The following is a 24,535-nucleotide window of genomic DNA, read 5'->3' as shown; positions in this document are numbered from 1 at the left end:
TGTCTTTTTGGACTTTAATATAATTGTCTTTCTATGGAAAATAACCCAGTGAAACTCATTTAAGCTTTGCTTTAATTCAGCAGTTAAATGTAAGAAACATTGGGCATTAAACATGTGTTACTGATTCCTTAACAGAGATAGTTTTCAATCCTACTTAAATAAAAGGGATTAAATGGTCCCATAACTTTGAAATAAAGTGCCTCAAATAATAAACTGGTATTGGTGTGTTCACTGATCACTGAAAAAGTGGGAGTCTTCAGGTTAGCTGTGTTTAACAAATGGCAAATTACCAGTTTTTATTTGCTGACCTGGCAACCGCCAACCTGAACCAACTGAGGGAAACCTGTTCAACAGAAGTTGTGCTCAGTGTTGCTTTCCACATATTTAAATTAATCTGTATTGACACAATAGAGCAAAATTTGTGACCAGAGACCAACAGCAGGGACAGTGATGCAGACTCTTCACAGGTAAAGAGCGATTTTAACTTGCCGAGAAAAACCGCATTTATTGCAAGCAGAAAGCAGGCAGTTGTCAGGACAGGGTTTTTACAGATGTTTCAGAATTACGCTCATTCACACTTCAAAACATTTCTGTCTGAATTATAGGTAGCTTAGAGAGAAGGCCATGTGTAGTTTCTATTTATTTATTTCACTTTTTATTTCACCCTTTTACCTTGTCAATTCCTTTCCATTTTGTGTGCAGAGTAATAATTTAGTTACAGGAATGATATTTTGCTGAACATTTCATGTTCAGTGTTGCCATTTGGCACTTAATGATCTGGCTACTTCCCCTGAAGATGTTCGAGGCTAAAGGGCAGCTAAAGCTTTAGATTTTTTATTATATAGTTTAAAGAACTAAAGTCGGTCTCCTGGTGCTGAGCTGTTGCCGTTAGTGATTATGTGCGTTTTTAGCCACTAAGGAGAGTTGCGGTTTGATGTGAGAGGATGACAAATCACTCAATGGACCTCTGAAAAATTTGTTCCCCCCACTCCTGATATGATTTTTATGCCTCTAACAGGAAAACTGCATCAGTTTTTCACAATTTATGCCTGGTACTAAAATGGTCATAAGGATGCTAATTACTTCAAAGTATGCATTAACACAGGACTGCATGAAAACTTCTGTGCCTGTACTTACTCTTTATTTAAGACTTTGTAAACACCAGATAACATGTTAATATTTCCTGGTTTGATGAATATTGCACAAGCTTGCACTCGTACAACTTCCACGAAGAGAAATTTTTTAAACGCCACAATGTATATCTTTTAATAATTGTCGTTCAGACGGACAGGATGTTAGATGAAGAATAATTTGAAGGTCCTTCTGGTGTCAGACCCAGTCACAATTTATATTATTTTGTAAAGTATGCTGTAGTTTTGTGAAGTTTTGAGGGTAGTTGAGCTCCTTCCACATGTATTGGGAAATATTTGCTGTTAGCCGTTACGTTCCACTGTAAAGATGAGATTTAGAATGATACTCTCTGTCTCTGTGTTCTGAGACTGGTGATCACTTTCCAATTATTGTTGATCTAACGGGCAAAGAAATTAATTTTTACGGAGGCCATAAATCATAGCGCAGCTGTCTCCCAATTAAAATGACGAACAAACACTTCGGTGAATTACTTAGTTTCAGAGTTGTAACTAAGGGCAATTTATCAGCTTGCCAAACAGCAGGTGTTTTCTGGTTGTTCATAAATAACAAACCAGCATGTGAAATAAAGCTTATCACTCATGACAATTCATCTTGTGTGGCAATACGAGGGCCACTGGATATGCCTTTGCAGTATACTGCACAATGATAGCTCAAAAGCTTAACTAAAGCAAACATTTTTTACATTCTGAAGGACATAACAAATTTGCACTTTATTTTATTTTAATAAGTAAACAAGGCTGAAATTCACTCAAGTGAACATATGTCTTCCCAGCGATTGCTGTCAAATAACAGACTTCTCAGTTTGGTCTTCTTCATCATCATTTTGCTTTTTGTTTTTGCAAATATTACAAATTTGCTTCAGAGTTGCATTTTGACAGCAATATTATATATTTGGACTGTGTCAGTCGATTGTTTGAACGTCCGTCTTGGACTCTATGCTTCTGTTATCCATACATACTTTTAAATTTAGACCTTTAAAACCTATTTTTTCTAAAAATGAGTGGCTAAATGTGATGTTTACTGACTGTCATGGGGCAACCTGGAAGAGAAATTTCCTTTTTGAAATTGAAATATAATGGGTACTTACCCAGTGGTCACAGCTTGAATTAATTAGATAAATAGAATGTGCATTTTTTATTTAGTCGTTACTAAGCATTGAGTGTGTATGTGTGTGACTGTGAGAAAGACTATTAGGTCCTGCTCAGACATGAACATTAATGGCTTCATCAATCTGGTAAAGCGGTTGTATTCAGTCATTCAGACGTAGCCCGCTTTCATGTTAATGTTCCTCGCTGCGTCATTCAAACGGTGACAAAAAGAGCCATAGTGTGCACTTGATATTTTGAATTTGCATAAATGAGGTACTTCAGTCTTCATACAGCTGCGTTGAGATACTTTCATGTTTTTGAAAGTATCTCATCATATCACCATAATAATCCATATTTATTTGAGATTTGTTGAGTATCATGAAATAGCAAAGCTGTTGGATAATAGTACAAATTTAATTTTAAAGGTTTTTCCACCTCAAGAATAGACATGGTCAAATGTTTGCATTCTGTGCTTGGAGGTCAGTGAAATGTTACGTTTGCTCTATTGAAAGCTGAATCGGTCAAAGAAATTGCTCAATTTATACCTGTATGTTTTTAGTATGTCTAGAATGTATTAATAAAACAGATTTTTTATGATAAAGTCACAGATAATTTTGTTAGCCCTTGAGACTATTAGTCTTTGTTTTATAGTGATGTTTTAAACTATGCATTTATCATTATTTAGTATCATAGATGTCTTTCAGCTTTTCATCGGTCAATTTGAAGGGCACAAACATGCTGCAGGGTACTTTGGTATTGTTGTGTGCACCATGCTGAACATGGAGCAGAAAAAGCAAAGGTCAGAGCTTCCTGACAAGCTTAGATTATAACTATCCATGTTCATGTCCATCCAGCTTCATGTCCCTTTGAATTATTCTGAGAAGACCTGTAACCCCAGCTCGATCTGGCTGATGGTCAAGATAGTGGAAAAGGGTAAGAAACCATTCAAAACACTTCAAAGTACACAGATATAACTAAAATATTACTCTCTTGTCCCTAGTAATTTATGAAGACTCAGAAAGACTTCTACATAGAGAGAAAGACATGAAAAAAAAACAATTTGCATGTTCACAAAATCTAAGATTTCTAGAATTGTGTATATATATATATATATATATATAGATATGTAATACCGATGAGACAAAACTGGAGATTTTTTTTTCCAGTTTTGCTCTGTGTCTAAAGAGAGAAAAAAGTGAAGATTTAGCAGAAAAGGACACTGCATACCTACTGTAAAACATGGAGGGGACAACCCCATAGCTCAGGCATGTGAAAAGTACAAGAAACTGTTGTCAGTTTCCAGAAATTCCTCCATCCACTTTAAAGTTGCTGTAGACCTCTCTGTATCCTTTCTGAACCGTTTTCTTCCTGTTTTTTTCAGTAGTTTTGGAGAGGCATGCAGTTCAGTTTTTTTCTTTAGTTTTTCCACTTGATGATATAAATCTTCATTGTGTTCCTTGGCATATCTTGAATTTCGAGAATAATTTTGTAACCGTTTCTTGACCAATAACTTTTAGACTTGTTGAACACTCTGCACACCATGGCTTTTACTGTGAAATGCGAATAAGAAAATGTCTTATTAAACGCTAGATCACTTCACTGTAATTTTGAGCTAATCAGAGATACTCTAACAAGTGGTTGCTGGCTCTGGTGTAGATATTGCGATTAATTTGAACACAGTCAAATCTGCAGATTCTTAATTTAAGTTTTTTCTCTCTTAAAGTATTGATTTTGTAGTGGTAATAAAATACATTAAAGGTGGAAAGACCTGATGTTTTATTGGGGATAAAACACCCCAATAATTTTATGTCCTGCACACATTACAATATGCGTCTTGTCATATTTATGATGTAAAATTTTAAATGAACTTGCCACGCTGATTCAAACCACACACTGTCCTGTTCTTTGCTCTTTTAGTACATTAATTTAAAATTTATCTCTTTACTTTTATAAGAAGGGTTACTTTGTCTTTAAAAACATCGGTTTTCTTAAAGACTGGAAGGGAACTCATTTTACAGTATATTTACAATGGCTCAGTACACTTTACAGTCTGCCAGACAGCAGAGGAGAAAGTTCAGCTGTGGAACAAGGTAGCAGCACTTCAGTGGAGCGGGGTATGGACTGCAGTCAGTTTGTGTACACACAAGTGGTCCTGAAGGACCCACAGGGCTAAGCGGCTCTTGTTCCACACTGATTAAGAGTTCATGTGTAAGTGTGTGTTAAATTTTATAAGTCCTTTATTCATATGGAAGTGTAAACCGATCCCTCTTATAGCACTTTACAGATGAATAGTTATTTTTTAATTTCTTTAAAAACCTTTACTTCCAAGGTAGAAGGACTTCACCATGATGCCATTTAACTTCTGAGCTTAAAGACAATAAAACCTGATATGTGTGTGTACACATTCACTTTGAGTTTAATTATTTCCTCCTGCGCACCAGGCTTACATTCCTTACACCAGACTAGAAAAATCTACATTCCTCTAAGATAAATGATGCTTAATTTTACTCTGCTTCCCACTTCCTGAAACAAAGTCCACAGTTTAAATTTCTCTTGTCTTTTTCACGCAGCGCAGCTAGATTTTATAGGCCCAAGTCTGCCTGTTAAAGAGTTTCAGCTATGAAAGTGTGGCACGCAGGGGACGCTGAGGTCAATATGATAATTGAAGGTTTGGGGTTATTATTCACCATGCATTATATGGTCTTTTTCAAGTTTGAGGTAATGTTTTTGTCTTCGACTTGTACGTTTCTATGGAATTTCAGATCTGAAACCGCAGTGCGCAGTTCACAAGAGGGACATAAAAAAGTAGTTTTACGGTGTGCATTTAGATGTATCACGTAAAAACATTAACTATTTAATGCTAAGTGAACTAAATGAACATTTTGTTTCTTGCATATATATAGCAGTGTTTTGTGTGATGGAGACTCTTTATGTCAGGTTTAGGCTCTACTTGGCAAACAGGATAATTCCTGTTCTCAATTATTCTCAAGATGTTAAATGCAATTTTTTACTTCCTCCTCAGTCAAGTCTGCAGCTTTATCTCCATTTTGTCACCATAAGTGTAATGGATTCACATGCAACTGTCAGTATATTTGGCTTAATGGCCTCATACAGCTGCTCCAGAAAAACCTGAACTATGTAATGCTTTGAGAAATGGTATGAGTCAGTGAAGCATCAAAAAGGCTGATGTCTGTATAACTGAGGGACTTATTCAGACCCCTCCATCTGTCTCTGCCATATGGAAAACTGATTTAAAGTGAGGGTCGAGAAAAAAGCTGCATGTTCTTAAAAATACATTCTCTGTCCTGTCAGTGTTGCCTTTCATGGGAACGAACAAAATGCTGAGTCTCCAAATCCATGTTACAGGAGTTCAAACAAAGAACTTTCTGCTTTCCAAAAAAAGTTCTTGCAGGCTTCCCTTTCTGTCTGCTCTCCTGTGTTTATATTTTTTAACATAGGTTTCTGTGGCAATTCTTCTACAGATGTTTGGCCAGGCCAGTTATTCCTGATAAAGATCGTTCACATTCAGATTTATTTAAGTCCCAAAGGGCAATTAATGTTGAAGCAAGTAAAAAAGAAAAAAAAAAGACATAGAAACTAGGAGACATACAGACAGCATTAAATACTATTTCACTTTTTAACAAAATGCTGTAACGAATCAGCATTTATAGTAGCCACTACACAGGTCAATACAAAAGTATCTCTCGAACTCTTAGATTTAATTATAATCTCAACTTTAATGTATTTTAATGAGCTTTTGTGTGATGCACCATCAAAGGGCGGCACGTTACTGTGAAGGGGAAGGAAAAGAACACACGGTTTTAATTTTTCATGCAAATATTAAATATTATACATTCTGAAGCAAACAAAAATTTTGACATGTGGCTCCTGTTCTCTTTACATTGATACCTCTAAATAAAGCAAGTTACTTTCAGAAGTCAGGTAAGTTTTATCCAACGGACCTATATAAATAATGAGCCCTATGAAGGCCTTGGAGGTTTGTAAGAACAAACCACATCATTAGAGACAATGAACACAACAGCGGTAGGTTATAAATTAATATAAGATTGTGTTGAAATCCAAATCTAAATTAAATAGACGTAATCTCTCCATCCAATCAGTTTGAGCTATTTTCTGAAGAAAATGGCTAAAAACAAGTTGTCTCCATGTGCAAAAGTGTTAGAAACATACTCCTAAAGAGTTTCAGAAACATTCACTTAGAAGGCATGAATACAAATTCAGTAACCATCTACTTTATAGATGGTTACTTTAAAAATAATTTGAAAACCTTATATCCTTTTGATTCCTCCTCATAATCACAGACATCCCAATGAAATGCGATGATGTAACATGAAAAATTTCAGGGGTGTGAATACATTTTGAAGGCACTGTAATGATTAATTAAGGACAACTGATTTATTCACAGTTCCTGTCTTTAAAAAAAACAAAACTTGTTGTACATCTAAGGTTTGTGTATCCGAGTTGGTGTTCTAAATATTACATCTAATGTTTGAGAGGAAATAAACCAAGAATGTATCAAATATTTCCACTGTAACTCTCAAGTTGATATGCTTTAATTACATATTGATTTGTGACGCTTTTGTTAGTCCCCCATCAGTAGAAATCTTTATTTGAATATCACTCACATAGTGTTTACCCACTCCCTAACCTTTAGGTCGCGCACTGTAATTTTTCTGTTCTGACAAGGTGAACTTTAAATGTTTTGCGTCACTTAGGAGACCGAGGATTTTAAATTGTTCCTGGGAAAGCTTGTGTCAATCACAATGCAGTGCAATGACTCTTGCTTTCACCAATAAATCTGTCAGTGATCTACTCCACGCCTGCCAGATGCTTTCAATATTTAAACCATGTCATCATCTTAAGCCTCCCATTTTGTGCCTGTCATGTTTGTTTAGTTGAGATGGGAATTATGACAAATTTCATGTCACTGCATATGGAATGAGGTAAAAAAAACGATGCCCCAAGATTGATATTTAGTAAATGTTTTCTGTCTTTCTGCTAAAGATCCCATTACGATCCTCACCCTCAACAAGGCGTAAAGACAAGTGTTTGTTAAGAGCTTGAGTCATTTATTGGTTAGAGTTACCTAATTAGGTTTCAGTAATACAAGCAAGTACCAGTGCTTTGTGTTCTTCGGCCCACCTCCCCTTCACATTTAGTGTGGTTTCACACATCAAGTGAACAATGCTTGACTGGTAATTTGATCGTGTAGTGGCAGGAAACAAAAAAGGCTTAATGACTTTCTGCTCCATTTACATTTATCTTTTGAGAAGTGCTGTACTTGGCTCTGAGTGCAAAAAGCAGTTGACATGCACACGTTTGCAGTAGAGCTTCATTTTTTTTGGCCAGACTGATACATCGATATTTGTTTCTTTATTTACTTTCCTCTTCAAGTAGTTGTCTATTGATATTTTGTGTGCTTGTAGAAATTTCTACTTTTTTGATTGTTTTCCTTTCTGGATATTAGTTTTAGCCATTGTCATATAAATAAATTAAGAAACAAAAGACGGATGCAAAAAGGCATATTTTTTTCATTTGGTTGAAAAAAGATATTTACACACGTCTGACATTAAATCAGACTGAATGACACTTTCTAGGTCAGATGAGCATTAACAAAATTATTCCCATTTGCTAAGTGCCAGAATAATGAGAGGGACTTTTTTTTATTACTGTGAAATGAAAATGTATGCTTTTAATTATTCTATTTTCATTTTTTACTTTAAAAAAAAGTGTTTTCCTTCATTAGGGGACTTTTAATCAGTTTGACTGCCCTATATTTGAACTATTATCAAGTCAGAATAAATGTATTGAATTTGGATGCGTTTGTGTGATTGCAATTGAGGTGACATTTTTGGAGACTTGGTGCTATATAAGAGACTCAAAATTTCCATTGAAATTACCATTGGGGGCCTGTATTGTGAAAGAGTTGCCTTGGTGCTAAAAGGTCTTGCATTTGAAACGTGGCATGAGGTTTTTTTGCTTTGAGTTTGCTTGTTCTACCTGTGCATTCATGGGTCCTCCCCGTGTTCTCCGGCTTCTTCCCACAGTTCAGAAACATGACTCTCTTAGATACGAGTACGTGTGCACGGTTGTCCTGTGATGCACTGGTAACATCTTCAGAGTGTACTCTACCCAATGGCAGCTGGACAGTGGATGGATGGATGCATCACGGTGTGGAAACACCCAACGTTGTTTCTGTACACCACTTACATGCTGCATTTTTGTGTCTTGGCGAATCACTTTAATTCTTATTTGTTTTTAAATGATTCTTTGCATATTTTGTTGGGTTTTGTAGTTCCTTCTGTGTGGCTTGTTTCTAACTCATGTGTTCCAGCTTTAGACATATGGTTTTCATAAGTTAGTAATCCATTTCAGTTACACATTCATCATAAACTTGCTGAATGACTGGGTCATAACTCTCCTGCACAGACCTGTTTGAGTTTGGACTTTTCTTCATTAAAGCTGCTGACTGATTCTGTTAAGCAGCAGCCGATTTGTCAGATTCTCGTCTTGCTGGTGGATTCTGGTCTTGATTTATTCTTTTTTTTTTCTTTTTTTTGTCAGCCTACAGCCTCTTGGAGACGTGTCTTTATTTCAGTGGGAATTTTCTTAGTTCTTCCAAACATTATCATCATTTCACACAACATTTAGTTCTTTAGCACAACCAACTTTCTAGAAAGTATTTGGGGAATTTATTCTGTAAACCACATCTTGAGTGTTTTTAATTTGTTAGCTTCTTTCACTGTTAGTGTGGTATAATGGACGTCGAATGGTTTCAGCAACTAACACTTTTCAAATAATGGACTCAGTCCAGGAATTTAGATTCGGCCCTTTTCAACATTTTTTTTCCTGTTTTTTCTCACAGCATTTATCTCCCTAATTGTTCACGGATCAGCTATATTTAGGTCACTTCCCACCTCTTTGTCATCTCAACATCTTTGTCAGACTGCGGGGAAAGCTAAATGAACATAATGATTGGCTTTTTCATTTTGTAAAACCAGGCGTCCTGCTTGGCACTTGAAACAACACTGACAGCATTGAGTAGAAGTTGCCAAAAAATTGACTCCCGTTTGAGAAACGTCTGCAGGGCTCGTCTTGGTTTTATGCACCCGAAGTTGCAGATGGAGAAAGTGTTAGGTTTGGATTAGTGTGTTGGGGCTTGGAGCTCTCCAGCGAGAAAACAGAAAACACTGCTCACTTTGTCTCCTCAAGCTGGGAATCCAGGAGTTAGCTGCACTGTCATACTACTGCTCTGTTTTATAAATAGGTGTTTGTGTTGGATTAGTAAAAGGTGGAGTGAGGTTTTTTTTTTTATATTTTACTTTGCAATTTGACGATATGTTATATAAGCTATAACCGTGTAACACAACATAAAACATGCTATTAGGAATAAAATCTGGAGCCAGATGTTTACCGGTTCAGTCATGACTCAAAGTTTCATCATTGTTTAGAAGCTCAGACAGAATTTCCTTCTTTCCAAGAAAAACAGTCATTAGTCGTTAGTCAGAACAACGTAACGTCTAAAATTAGAAACCGTCTTAAAATGCAGGTGTAGGTTTTGGTCTGTTTTGGGAAACCGTTTTAACACCAGAACTCAACATTCTGGTCAATTTCTTTATAACGTGTAGAAAAAAAATGAAAACATGTCCAGTTAAATTCTACCTTCAGCCACTCCCTCTGTCTGAAGCCAGAAAGAATTGAAGTGGTGGTCAGTTTAATTTATTACCAGCTTGTTAGGTCTATTGAACTAGTTCAGTGTCTGATTATACTCGACATAAGTGTCAGCCTATTAAGAGTTAGGCCTTTTGACTAAATCTGTGGGACCTGTGTTTGCATTTTGTCTTAACCAAATGAACTGAGACACAACTCCAGGTAATCCCTCTGAGTAAAAATAGTGATGTCATATATTCAAGGTTACTAAGATAGCTTATAATCTCTTTTAAAAATTTTCTAACAAGCACGGCTTCAGTAATTGCTGTGGTTTCAATGTGCTGCCATACTGACAGACAATTTAAAATGCTAAATCAACAAGGCTTGAATTTTTTTTTCCTCTCTCATTTGTTTTGGCCTGGGTTTTTTTTATCCAGCAGCACTGTATTTTTGGCTGGAGGTTGTACTTCAATTGTTTGTCCAATCCCTTTTCAGAAGCCAGTTTAAAATGTAGTAATACCTGCAGTAATGAGTAACCTTTATGCCCTTCTTCTACCTGCTGAAATATTTTACACACAGTGCCCTGCTGCTAATCTTTTTGAACATGCTGTTTTAGAGTTGCATAAATAAAACAACTGGCATATTTCACTGGTCATCCAGGATCAAGGACATAGTTAAGCTGGGTTTTGTTTCATTCCCAGAACAGGTTGAAATTTTCAGAGGTAGTTTTTGGTTCATTTCTGCCTGCTTGCATTTAACCTAGAATTTCTCAGATTATCCTTTGCTTTTCTCTTTTTAAAATTTCTGGTATCTTTTTTTTACCTTGTGAATAATTGATAGCAAAATTTAAAAGAACTTTTCTAGTTTAGCTCATGTTATTGAACTCCTAAGATTTGACTTAAATAAATATCTTAATGATTTTTTTATTGTAAAAATGTGTGAGAACTGTTAATGGAATACAAGTTCAATACTATTTTTTAAGTGAAACTCCTAATAAAACACTCCAGCTCAAATAAACCATTAGAGATATAATATGAATGAATCCTAAAAACTCACTGAAATATAGACTGCATAATAATAGGTTTAGAGCCATGAGCATATGATGTTAGCAATTGAGAACATATTTCTTTACCAAAGGTTTGGCAATAATAGCAAAAAGATATAGTAGTCAACAATGTGATAATTTTCATGTAAACAGCTGCTGAAATCATCCGGCTACGTTTGGATTTATTTATTTATTTTTTAATCTCACGACCAGGTTGAATCTGATTTTCTATGCTCGGCCGCTTCACAAGGGTTTATGCCATCTGGCTTTGAACCCTCCTCAGTACATTCCAGACGGACCACTGAAGTGAGCTGATCCAAGCTCAGAGATAAAACGTATCCAAGTCAAAACAAAAGCTCTGTGGATAACGGCAGTGATTGAAGCGGAGCTTTAAAGGACTCCCACCAGAGGAGAGCAGCGCAGGCCTCCAAGCTTCAGCAGAGCACAGTGAGAGCAGAGCCAAAGTGCCATGAACTGCGTAACAACCACAGGAGCCCGGGCTTCAGGTTTCCTCATCTGGAAAAGCCACTGTAGCACTCTACAACTGTGGGAGAAACAGAGGAGGGAATTGTCTGCATATACTGTCTTGTCTGGATGTCAGAAGCTGTCCCTTCAAGCACATGCCAGCACTTTTCTTCCTGTGAACACCACAGTAACTTTACACAAATGACCACACAGGAAAAAGCTCCAGGCAGTCATATAGTTTGTGTTTTTATTGCTAGGAAGTTATTAAAAGAAACTCTGGCAAATTGTGGTAGTTTACGTCTGTTAGTCACATCTGGAGGTTTTGCAAGAAAAACATTGTTGTTCAGAAAGAAGATATAACTTATAAAAATTTAACAGTATTTTTTAATATACCTAAAATTTTATACAGAATAATTTTCCTAACAAATAAAACATGTAAAGGATAACAGTCCTATCCTTGATATAGGCAATCATTGTGCATCATGTTTTAGAAAACCCCAAAAGATTGTCATACTTAGCTGCTCTTTAAACCTTAAATTGTGATCTAAAAGTGTAAGATTAAAATTCTAATACTTAGCTTTTATAATTCACTTTGCAATCACACCACATGATTATAATATGCACCTCAGATGTGACAAAAAAAATGCAAACCCTTTAACTCTCACCCCCGGAAAAAACCCTTCCATTGCAGGTTAAGAGGTTAATGTATATAATGGTGGCAGCATCATGCTGTGAGGATTCTTCTCTTCAGCAGGTAGAAGGAAGCTGGTTGGATGATTTAGGAAGATGAATACCGGACACTTATGAAAGAAAACCCCGAGAGACTTGAGACAGAGATTGACCTGAAACTTACCTTTGCTAATCTGAAAATGTTAGCAAAGGTAAGTTTAAAACTGAGTTGAAGAAAGTACTTGATTTGTTAATAAGGAGGCAGTTCACTGCTGCAGGACACTGGCTCTTATGGACTGCAGATTAAGATTAAAGCATGTTCATGCTCTAAAAAGGTCCAGTCAAAGTCCAGACTTAAATCTTGTTCTGAATCTCTGGCAAGATTTGAAAAGTGCTTTTCCCATCTGTTTTGAGTTGGAGTTTTGCAAAGAAACATGGATAAAAATCTATTTTTTTCTTGGTATGCAACACTTGAAGAAATAAAACCCTAAAAGGTTTGAAGTTATTTTAAAATTAATCATCTCCACACGCGGTTCTACTTTAGCTTATACTGTCCCAGCTTTCTGTACTACAGCAATCTGCAAAGATTTCTGGGAGGTGAAGTCTTAGTCTGTTTTTTCTTTTCCGTCTTCTGCTTTTTTTCTTTGCCGTTGCTTATTTTTTCCTTATTTTTTATGCAAATACACTGAGCTACATCAGGAGTGCTTGTCTTAAATGTTTAAAGTCTTTTTTGTTGCTTCTCATGCATGTCAGTACACATCCATCAACACAAACTGCAGGTAGGACAGCATGTCCCTGCAAGAAGCTTTTGGCCTGATGTAAATACCTATAAAGAGAATTTTTAATAACGGGTTTCTGATCATGTGAAGCTCCTTCGACACTCTCAGTGTAACACTTGTTCACATGAGCCGATGGTTCAGTTGATATATTTCTTTTAGTCCAATAAGGCGCATCTCGTGGTGTGTACCACTGAAGCTGCTCGAGACATCTCACTCCAGCAGCCTTCCCTTCCGAGTCTCTTTGCTCTCACAGCTCCTTATTTTCATACTGCGTATGACTTCAATGCCATGTCTGTTGTCAGTGAGGCCCGCTGTGTTCCCCACCATCAAGGCCCTGTGCAGCTGCTCCGCCTGCCTCTGGCTCTGCTTGTGTGTGTGGCAGGACTGCAAGTGTCCCAGAACAGAGTCATACTGTACGTTCAAATGCTAATAACTGCTAGTGAGAAGAACAGTCTCTTTGAGTCAAGTCATCCCGACTGAACTAAAATTAAGCCTGGGTAACTATTGAATTTTTCATTGCCTTTCTGGTGATTCTGCAGCGTCACGTCAATATATATTTTAATAAATGTGTGTGTGTGTCTTCTGAATTCAACTTTACTGAATTCAGAATGACTTTTAAAGACCTGCATCGGGTCAAATATTTTTAGTGCCCTGAGAAACAAGCATTGACTGTTTGACTTTTGAGGAGGAGGCACAACATCCAGTGAATCTTTTTTTTTTTTAGAACATCATGTCTTTTACTAAAGTATTCATATCCCTCCACAGTTGATTATGTCTCTGCAGAGTTTTTTTGTTTTTATTTCAATTTTATGTTCTACTAATTCTTTTGAAAATGGGAGCCATGGCCTCTGGGGGGCGCTAGGGAGGCTTCAGAAAGTTGACATGGACATCAGATTAATAAAATCATAATATATTACCTGACGGTGCAAATTTTAACCTCAGAATTCAGTCCCATCTAAAATCAGGAGGTAGCCATTAGTGGATAAGGGGTAGAAGTTATTTTTTGTAAACAAAAAACAAATGTAATCCAATTCTTTGTGGACTTTTCTGCCTCAGCCACTAACAGTTTTCTTGTAGTATTGCCATTTTTGATACCTCCAATTGGTTAGCTTTTTGTATTCCAAAAAGTCACCATTTTGACCGTAGCATATTTTTCCACGTGCTACTTTCCTTCAGTGCACTTCCAATGACTTAATTCCTGGCCCTCATTTTAAAAGGCCAGATTTGTAGAATATAAAACTAGCAGTTTGAGTTTGGTCTTCATGCTGCCATTTATCTCTCAATCTTTTTCTTTTGTTTCAGCATTAAAATTTGTCATCCACACTTCATAAAACTGCTTTCACACAGTCCACACATGATTGTACTTTTCGTTTCATCTGTTTACAGCTTGACCCGGTTCTGAACTTTTCACTGTTTAGGTTAAAAGGCCCTCATTATTTTCTTTCCATCTCCCATATCTAAGATTTGTGATTAACTCTCCCAGTCGTAAACAAGCTGCTGTGCGTCTCTGATTACATGATTAGACGGTAGATATTCAAGCAAGGTTCTCATCTTTTGTTCAGCCCAGCAGGCACACAGTGAACTGTCCTGATAATGGCGAGCGTGACAAGTTTCTGAATGAGATTTGTGCTGAACTGCTGCTGGGACTGAACACGTATAGGAAGACTACAACCTGAGCCAGAAGCTTTCTGTAAGGATCGACATCCTGAAGTGAAAAAAACTGAAGCACTGCTATGCCTGTGCACGTTCCCCAATTAATTGTAGCATCCAGGTTTGACCTTTGCCCAGGTTTCCCATGCTCTCTCTGTTTGCCTCCATCCTCATGACACGTTTTAACAGGCAGCGGATCCTTGACCTGAGTGAGTTGTGGAGCCAGTAACTGATCATTTGTGACAACAGCCTGGAGGGAGGTCTGTGAGTCCTGATGACCGCCGTGCTCCTGACTCGTGTAGCATCGGTCTTCGCGCCTCACTGGTTTTAAAAAACAAGGCAATAAAATCACCACTTGAAGTTGTTTTGTTGCGTCTTTAAATTTTCACAGGCCTCAGCAAACGGGCGTATTTTCTTTGGTGGTTTTGGACACTTCTCATGAGAATAAATCATGCTTGGTTTTCAGCAGGAACATTCTGACTCTATCAAATCCTCGGTTTATTTTCTTGTAGGCTGCTTTGTGCTGCAGCTTTATTAAGCTTTGTTTTGAACATAGCAGTTACTTAAGAGACACAAGGAGGCGCCATAAACATCAGACAGGTACACCCTTTGTGTGAAATCCCCCCCCACCCCCCTCTACCCACAAATGTACTTAGCAGCTGTTCCTTTGGAAGTCACTGGAGGGAGGCTGCATGGAAAAAGGAGTGAAGCCAGCTGGGTGGAGAGCAATGGGAAGATTCTTTCCATTTCTGTCTGTCTGATGGAGACGTGCTGTTTTTTTTTTAACGTTTTTTTTTTTTTTACTTTTCAGAGAACCATTCATCTTCAAGTGAGCAGCAGAGTTTATAATATTATTCAGCTCCAATAAGCAAAGGATGCAGTAATGGATTTAGAGAGAAATCACTTCCTTTCTAGAATAAAACAAACTGTCGTAGTTGATCTTGTCAAATGCAAAAGAACGTTTTTAGGATAAGAAAACTGGAGAAAAGAAAGTGTTGATCTAAAAATGTTTGTCTAGAAGTCTTTTTCCCACAGTAAACAAAATAACTAGATGTCAGATGTTTTATAATTCCCGAATTCAACATGTGCTGCACATCTGGACAGCTGTGCTCCATCTTATCAAAACACTCCAACTTACATGGAGGATTTCTGAATGGTGTTTGTCTGTGTTTAGATTTACAGTTGTGCCCTGGATTAAAAGTGCATTGGAAAATAAAGCTTCTCTTTTATTAACAAGAACCCAAAACTGATTCCTAACAGACACAAAGAATGCAATAAAGAAACATCAATGTGAACGCTCCCAGCTGTAGTTTCTATGGAGCAGCTTTGGGGTAAAAACCATAATGTGTTTGCATTTCAGAGCGTTACTATTGGGACGCGACGCTCAGTATTCCCCAAGCTGACTTCCAGGAAGTTCTCCATGACGACGGGGCTGCGCTCGCCTGGCTCCTGGCCCTGCGGCGAGTTGGTATCGTGCACCTAAAGGGGGCGCCTGCAGAGCAAGGTCAAGTGGCCAGACTGGCTGAGAGGATTGGATATCTCAGGCTGACGTTTTACGGGTAAGACTGTTTACTGGAAGCACATTCAGCACTGTGACTAAGCATAAAGGTGGTGGAGAATTTTAAATGTAATCACCACGAATGTGTGCTAATGTTACAAAAATGTAGGGCTTTTTACTGTTCATACTATTTTGAAAGGCTGGATCGCTTTTACAGCAAATACCTTGGAATATTTTTTTAAAATTACAGTTGGATGCACAAGGTTAAATGTAATGTGAAGTTAATGGTAATACTTATGGGCTCTGAGTATCCATCCTTCCCCATGGTCTTTAGAAACTGTTATAAGAAAACAACCAGTTTTAACAAACTTTACCAATTCTGATTATTGGGGATTACTGTATACTCAATAGAGATTTTGTTTCACCCTGAGTTGACTAGAAAACTTGTGCATCGATTTTTTTTTTAAGGTGAAAATGATTCCACGTTAAAGAAAATAGATGAAATGCGTCTTAATTATTTACTCTTATGATGCGTACATGCAAACTTCTCTACATTCAAAAAAAGAAGTCAACCTTTTTAAGCACAGATGTATTTAGAGCGTATTTAGAGTTTATGCACGAGTCATTCATCTGTTGCTTTGGGTTCATATTGACTCCAAAGTTGAGCTTACTGAGTATCGCTTAGCCTTTTTCAATCACAGCAGTTCATCACTTTGACTTGCTGATTGTTTGAGGACAGAGAGGAGGAAAACAAACCAAGTATTCCATCTTTCCAGAGGAATATCCTGGTGCACTCAGCTGCAACTGAAGTTTGAATCATAAAGCTCTTCCACCAGCAGGAGATGAGCTCATTCTGCAGGAAGTGAAAAGTCGGCAGACGAAAACTAAGAGTCTGCCACGAGAGAAGTTGGTAATGACTCGAGCTTCGTCCAGAACGAGGCATACAAACAGAACATTGAAGATAACTTTAGCTCATTAGTGCTCGACTCATGCTGCATCTCAATGAAGGATCTACTTAAGAGTCTACAGTCTGAGCATTCCTGTGAAGCTGCCCGGTTTCCCCTCAGGGATCCCTCCGAAGTTCATCTCATCTCATCCTTTTCTCCTCGCTGCCTAATTGTCGTTGCTGATCTTCTGTTGCCAAAGTGGAATAATTAAAGTGGGGTTTATTAATGAATGTTATCTTTGTCCTCAGGCATACATGGCAGGTCCAGGACAAATCCATGGCAAACAATGTGGCGTACACTTCAGGGAAGCTGAGCCTGCATACAGACTATCCAGCTTTACACTTTGCACCTGGGGTGAGTAAAATCTTTCTTAAATGCCGTTTAGAGGATTAAACAGGAACGGGATCAGCGATGAATCATGTCTTGGCATTTGGCCTCCATGACTTCAGAGCCTTAAAGGGAGCATTTGCTCGGCATGTGTGCCTCGGCCTGCTGTAGGTGCAGTTCCTGCACTGCATTAACCAGGCGAAGGAAGGAGGGGAGAGCGAGGTGGTGGACGGTTTCCACATGGCCGAGCAGCTGCAGCGAGAAGATCCAGAGGCCTTCCGGACGCTCACCTCGCTCCGTGTGGACTTCACCGACACCGGGACGGACTACTGCGACTTCATGCTGCACTCCAAGAACCACATCATCGAGTAAGTATTGACGAGACGTCAGGTGACTGTTTCACAATACACACACACACACATCTGATTTGGTGGTACATTGTGTAACTGTAAGAGTGTGTGTACGTGTGTTTGTGTGTGTACAGTTATTTCATTTGGAATGCAGACACTGCCATCTGCTGTTCAGAAATATTAAAAACTGATATGTATTTTCTTTGTGACTCTAAAAAAAAAGATGCGTTTAGGGCCCTTTGGATTTTGAACCACAACCTCAGCCTTTGGAATATGGCTGAAACATTCATGAAAATTTGGGATCTGTTGATCTGTTGGTTCAAATCTACAGGTTCCCATTATATTTGCTTTTTCCATTGTGTGAACGTAATGAGGTGATTATAAATTGCCTCATTGGCAGAAAACAAATCAGAATCAAAATTTTCTCAGTTGCTCAGCTTCCATGATTATTGAAATAACTGTCAATTAATTTAGAAATTGATTAATTAACTAAAGTATAAAGACTCTGACAATAGTCACTTAGTTAAAGAACAACACCCTCTTTGTAAATATGTTCATTAGCCCTTAAACTGTTGATGTTTGGTCAAACAAAGTGTAACGTTTTTCACATGTTGATGTTAGAAGTGGATTTTTTCACAGCAGATGTACCTTTACACTAACATAACACTGTTAATGCATGTCAGGCAAAAAAAGTGTATTTTACTTATAAAAGGAACTTAGCTATGTCTTTGATTTTTATTTTGCATTTTTGATATGGTACAACATTGACTTCAATTTAATCTTCAGAATAATCAATAGATTATTAAAATATTTGGCAGCTGCAGCTCTACATTTTATAGGTATAAAACAGGATGTTTAAAAACATTAGAGTTTAAGTTAAATAGCGTCCTGGAAGAAAATTGTTTCAGCTCCAAACATTGAAACTCACCAAAGTCTAATCATGTCCTTCTGTAATATCTCTAATCAGCGTTGACTCCGAGGGAAAAGTCACAAAAATCAACTACAACAACGCCACCAGAGACTCTGTGCTGGACCTCCCCTTACATCAGGTCCAGCCCTTCTATAGAGCCCTGAGGGCCTATGTGGACATCATGAACAGGCCGGAAAACGTGGTCACCTACACCATGAAGCCAGGTCAGTGGGTCCCTTTGAAAATGAAAAGTTTGCCTATACTTTATTTACCTGATAAACACAAAATAGATCATTGAAAGATTCAGTTTCAGAATGAGACTTTATTGATCCCAATGGAGAATTTATTTGTAGCCTACAGGGCCATACATTTATCTCGAAACATTCATCTACTAACCAAAATCATGAATTCTGTGGAAAAAAAAAAAAGATGTATAAATACAACGCTAGTACCTATAAAAAAATAACAAAAGCTGTGGGCATCAAATATACTCGACAGCCTAATTGGAGAAAGAATAAAGTAAAGATTAGTTCTGGACTTGGGCATAATTGTGGTGTCCAGAGGGACACCACACTTTTCAAATAGCTAAAAAAATATGCACCTCCATTCATTATTCCACCTTTATTTATCAAGAAATCTTAGGAAAATGAATTAAAGTTTGTGTTGTAATCAACATTCTGTAATGATTTACAAAAAGCAAGGGCAGTGTGTTTTCAGAGAGAAGGACGTTGTTCTGCAGGCTACTGCAGCTTGTCGTAAACATGGTGAACAACATCTTTGTCATCGTTAAGGTCACGGTGACATTAAAACGTCACTGCCGTCTCTGTCACAGTTGGCCAAATCAAGTTACCAATGTCTAGCAAAAGCCATGACATGCATCTGCGCTGCATCTAGCAGCTGAGATTCAGGACATTAATGTGCAGCAGGATGGATCTGTTGGCTCCCACAGCATTATTTCAAGTAGTAAACGTCCAACCCATTGGTAACCTCTGTGTCCTCTGTATTCACTGAAGGACTTTCCTCCAATAAAAAAATAAATAAATAAAAATCTTCAGCCAGATTCTCATTATTAGATGGATAAAACCAGATTTGTTTCTGCTGTGTCTTGAACTTTAAATGATGCCTGACCTTAAGCTTCTTGACGTTTAGCCTTTCTGGTTTGTGTTATACATTACCTGCACAATACCATCTCAGATCAACAGCAAACGCTCATGTCTGATCCTGCGTGTTTTATTCCAGGTGACATTGTGACCTTTGACAACTGGCGTCTGCTGCACGGCAGGAAGAGCTACATCAGCAGGCCAGACAGGCTGCGACACTTGGAGGGTGCCTACTTGGACTGGGACGAAGTGATGTCTCGTCTCCGGATTGTCCGCAGAAATGTCCACGGGGACGCGTGAGCGTCGGACAAAAGGTCACATTTACATAGAAAGACTTAAAGCCTCTTCTAGGATCTGAAAATTCTATTAAAACTACACATTGGTTGGCAACACTATTTGAAAGGGTGTGCATAAAACTGACATGACACTGTCAAAAACATGACATAACATCTGTCATTAACATAAAGAAGTCTTTATGAATGTTTGATAGTTGTCATGAAGTGTCATTCAGTAAATAATGACACTTTTAACGCAAAGTTGCTCTAAAAGTTGCATTGAAAGTAAATAAAAAATCCCAACTTTGTATTAAATTATAATTTAAAAAATCATGCAAAGTTGGCACTTTTAATGGACTTTTAATGCAACTTTGCATTAAAAGTGTCATTATTTACTGAATGACACTTCATGACAACCGTCATAAACATTCATAAAACTCCTTTATGTTCACGACAGGTGTCATGTTTATGAGTGTCATGTCAGTTTTATGCACACCCCTTCAAATAAAGTCTTAAAAAGTGCTGACAGAATCAAGATGTTGAAATATTAGATAGCAAGCTAAAAGCAAAGCATATTTAATATTCAGTTTGAAGCCTGAAACTTGTGCAACACAACAATGCAACGACAAATACGCCTTGTTAGTAGATCTAAAAGGTGCCTTTAGTTTTTTTTTTCTTTTTTAAACCTAACCTAACGTAGTTAGGTTTTTTTAATTAACCTTACTATGCTTCATAGACTATCCAGGGTATTTCACATAAAAATAAGCTCCAATTTATTATTTTTTAAATGTCATCATTCCCTGTTCTGATTTGCCAAAAAAGAAAAGTTTCCTGTTATTTTTAAAGAAATCATGATTCCTTGCATCACAAAGATATTTTGACAAAATGTCCTAAGATGTGAGGTTAATTGCAACAAAGTGCACATTTTTTTGTCTTTGTAAACAAGCTGTCATGTTTCTCATACATCCATGACTATATTCACACAGGTACAGTTTTTTTAAAATGGAAAAGTGAATATGGCACATTTTTTCTTATAAGAGCTAATTTGAAAGAAATTGGTTTTGGTTTATTTATGGGCAGCTCTGGTCTCAAAGTGGTGCAATTTGTACTTTTAATGGTTTAGTGTGAAGTTAAACAGCCATGTGTCAAACCAGTTCCTGCAATAAATCTTACAAAAAACACAAATGTAAGTTTTTTGTCAAAAAAAAAAAAAAATACACAACAGCTTCATTTAGGACAACTTTATTATATTGCCAAAGCTGTACATAATCTATAAATACCTTTATTTTATTTTTTTAACCTCAAAGTACTGGAATACTTACACCTGGCATCTCCTTACTGTTTCCCTCCCTTTCTCAGCCAGTGAGAACAATAACAGAGATGAATTGTAATATTCCAGATTAAAAAAAAAAAGAACAAAAAAAAAGTTTGTAGGCAAAGCAGAATTCGGAGATCAGTTGTATAGATGAAACGTCATCTTCTCAATGACGTCCTGGAATTTCTACCTTGCACAGTTAAGTTACTAAAAATACAAGCATGTCAGGATCAAAATAAAAGCTCTTCCAGTGATATTACTGTAGCAATATATTGCTGGTCAGGAAACTGTTCACCACGTGACCACACATGCACTCACTCATACACACACACTGTGGAATGGGCCTATTTTTCACCGTCATGGAACACAAAGAGAACTTAAAGACAAAATCTCCTCACAGAGTCGGTCATGATTATACATGTTGGCTTGAACACGTCTGAAGGGTCGATCACATGACAGAAATCTGATTACAAAAGTCATTTTGAGAGAAAATTAGGATTTCTGTCATTGTTCTGTCTTTACCTCTGAAGTTTTGGATTCTGGATTTGACTTTGATTTCCATGATCCAAAAACCCCTCAGGTTTTCTGTCGGCTGCTCATCACAATTTAACATTTACATTCAGCAACTCACTTCCTGGTGAAAAAATGTACAGTGAATTTTCTGTTTAGCAGAAAATTGTATCATTTGTACTTTTTAAATTGGGAGATTTTCAAAGTAATTAATATAAAGTAAAGCCTGGACAGCTAAGTCAATTCAACCCTTCATAAATTCATACATTCGTTTCGTTCCCAAGTTTTCTGCTGCCAAGAGCATCAAAAGTAAGAAATCCCACCATTTTCAGTCCATGAACACATTTTGGTTGAGAGAAGTCTAAGCAAAAATAAGTTGGGGACATGCTTGGTATAAATTATGAAAATCTTGTAGTTCCTGCAGTTTCTGTTGGATTCAAAACTATTTCTACCAAGGAATGTGATGCATCTTTGTTTGTTTTAGTGCTATTACAAGCATAATAATAAAGCAGGTGAAATGTGCAAACTAAAGCAAGAAACAACTAAAAATGGAAAATTGGGGAAGTAAAATCTGCTTATTAAACTTTTTAAAAAACAACTTAGTTTATGCTTGAATTATTAAACTGCTGCTGCACTTCTCAAATGCTGCTTTTCATAAGTGAATCCATAAATCTGTTCATCAAATCAAAACTCAAGAAACAAATTTTTGCTCTGAAAAATGTTAACCTTCAAATAATGCAGATAGAGCTGCTTTCTTATGTTACATGCAGACCCATTTTTCTGCTTGCAGAGGACGTTCTGTCTACAGGTTGAAGTTGGAAGTGAATCTAACTTTAATGATAAACCACCTTGAACTGTTCAGTTTTCTGTCTTGTGACTGACCGATAATTAACCATGGAGGACACTTTGACCAGTCATATCACACTGTATATTCAGTAAACACACAATAGATGTATATATATATATATATATATATATATATATATATATAAAAAAAAACGAAACATCTTACATTCTTCACCCTGTGGGAGCCAAGAGAACCCGACTCTGGCAATGGCTAACTACTTCTTAAGTATTGCACATCAAGCAAATCAACATTTTGTAACTTTTTTTTTTTCTCCAGAGAAATGTACAGTCTAAATGCATATATTAAATAAATACTATATATAGAAATATATATATAATATTTATTTTCATCCTTATAGTAACATGCAGTTAATACCAGAGGAGCACAGACGAGAAGTTTTACAGCAGAACTAGAACAGTTATTCAGCCTGGTGGGCAAGAGAACACATCTGAGAACACCGAAAGTATTTTAGGACCAAACACCATTAAGAAGAGTTTACATGCGGTGCTGTAGTGCAGGATGCAGCTGCTTTGTCACTGCACTCTAACGGGGTCTCCCGGATGCTTCACCAGATTCAACTTGGACAAACTGGAACTTTACAGTAATCACACGTCACAGAATAGCACAGAGCTGTATGGAGGTGGGCAGGAGGTGGTGAGCTGCTGCTGCTGCAGCTGCAGCACAGGACCTGCATGCAGCCTGTGGCTCAGACCTGGCGTCGCCGAGGCCTTCACACAGAGCTGACAAATTGCTTCTCCGACTCCAAAGAGCAAGCAAATGTGGAACTAGTTGGGTTCGGAACATCAGGACGACAACGGAGAATGTTTGGAGTTATTTACACGACATCAAGGACCAAACATGTCTAACACAACTGGATCTAAAAAGGATCACAGGCTCATATTTACACAGGAGGAGGGAGGGGGAGCAGGGATTGTGTGCTTAGATTTAAATTTGGGGATTGTCTGGTTAAAGAGAGATGAAGTTCAAGTAGAGAGGCACACCGAGGATGAGGAAGGAGGCTGGGAGGGGGCAGGGGAGCAGGAGGTGTTGACTAGCTAGGAAGGGGTCTTGGTGAGAGCAGCTTGGGTTTTCCTTCCGCTTCCTTCCCCTTCACAGCCGCCACGTAGGAGAAGAGGCAGAGGACAGAGTAACAGATCTGATGTGCCTGCAGAGGGGAACAGAGGCGAATTATACAGGAAACAGAACCAGTAATAAGTTAAACCCATTAAAGTAAACGGACATCAAACACTAAAACAGGAAATGCACCATTTAAAGTCCTTAAAGGAGCAGTATTATGTATTTTCAGGTACTTAGTGCCATTTTATAGCACAGCAAGTAACCGTGTTAACTTTAGTTGTTATAAAAATACTAAATATACCAGATATGATGTAAAAGAATGTTTACTTAGCAGTTTATCTCCTTGTCTCTAAAACTCCTGCTCTTTCTGAAACTCCATCAGGAAGCCATCGTCTCCATTAACCCTTTAACGTTTTTTACCAGTGTTGCACTGAGAAGTAGCTTGTATCGAGGTCAGCTGATGCACAGTTCCATCAGGTATTTGCTAATTGCTGCTGACTAGTCTGAAGGAGCAGAGTTGGGGAGTCGTGGGGTGGGAGTGCTCTTTGAGGACGAAGCTTGTAAGCTTGGAGACGGCAGCTCTGAGGAGGAGCTGCGCCTCGAAGGCAGTGCTGGGTCCACCCGGGCAAAACGCACAGGTGAATGGTTGCCATGGGAGATTAAATGATTTCTCAAACATGCATGAAAGAATCAAAGCAACATCTAGGTATGTTTCTAATGAAGGAAATGTCAATTGTACATAATACTGCCCATTAAGAGGCTCTGCAGATGCATGATACAGAATAATACAGCAAATTTCAGTAATATTAGATATGCATTTTTTTATTAAAGGAGAAACTCCATAGGTCAAATAAAATGTC

At 37.6% G+C, this 24,535-nt stretch overlaps 2 protein-coding genes across 28 annotated transcripts in view; one reads left to right on the top strand and one right to left on the bottom strand.

The window, feature by feature from the left end:
• The window catches only part of bbox1 (butyrobetaine (gamma), 2-oxoglutarate dioxygenase (gamma-butyrobetaine hydroxylase) 1), a 28,431-nt gene extending 5,713 nt beyond the window's left edge, over positions 1-22,718 (top strand). For both annotated transcript variants that reach the window (XM_081605455.1, XM_008405679.3), the window contains 5 exons: positions 15,880-16,078; positions 17,213-17,318; positions 17,463-17,659; positions 18,609-18,775; positions 19,791-22,718. In XM_081605455.1, the coding sequence (XP_081461581.1) occupies positions 15,880-16,078; positions 17,213-17,318; positions 17,463-17,659; positions 18,609-18,775; positions 19,791-19,951 (830 nt within the window). In that variant the 3' untranslated portion in view covers positions 19,952-22,718. The remainder of the gene's footprint in view (positions 1-15,879; positions 16,079-17,212; positions 17,319-17,462; positions 17,660-18,608; positions 18,776-19,790) is intronic.
• madd (MAP-kinase activating death domain) overlaps positions 21,153-24,535 on the bottom strand; it is a 50,809-nt gene continuing 47,426 nt past the window's right edge. For all 26 annotated transcript variants that reach the window (XM_008405665.3, XM_017303960.2, XM_081605448.1 and 23 more), the window contains one exon: positions 21,153-23,763. In XM_008405665.3, the coding sequence (XP_008403887.1) occupies positions 23,650-23,763 (114 nt within the window). In that variant the 3' untranslated portion in view covers positions 21,153-23,649. The remainder of the gene's footprint in view (positions 23,764-24,535) is intronic.

Source organism: Poecilia reticulata, chromosome 3 (assembly GCF_904066995.2).
Source record: "Poecilia reticulata chromosome 3, P_reticulata-male-v2, whole genome shotgun sequence".
Lineage (NCBI taxonomy): Eukaryota > Metazoa > Chordata > Actinopteri > Cyprinodontiformes > Poeciliidae > Poecilia > Poecilia reticulata.
The sequence above is the reverse complement of the archived record's forward strand: the minus strand, read 5'-3'. Positions and strand labels throughout refer to the sequence as shown.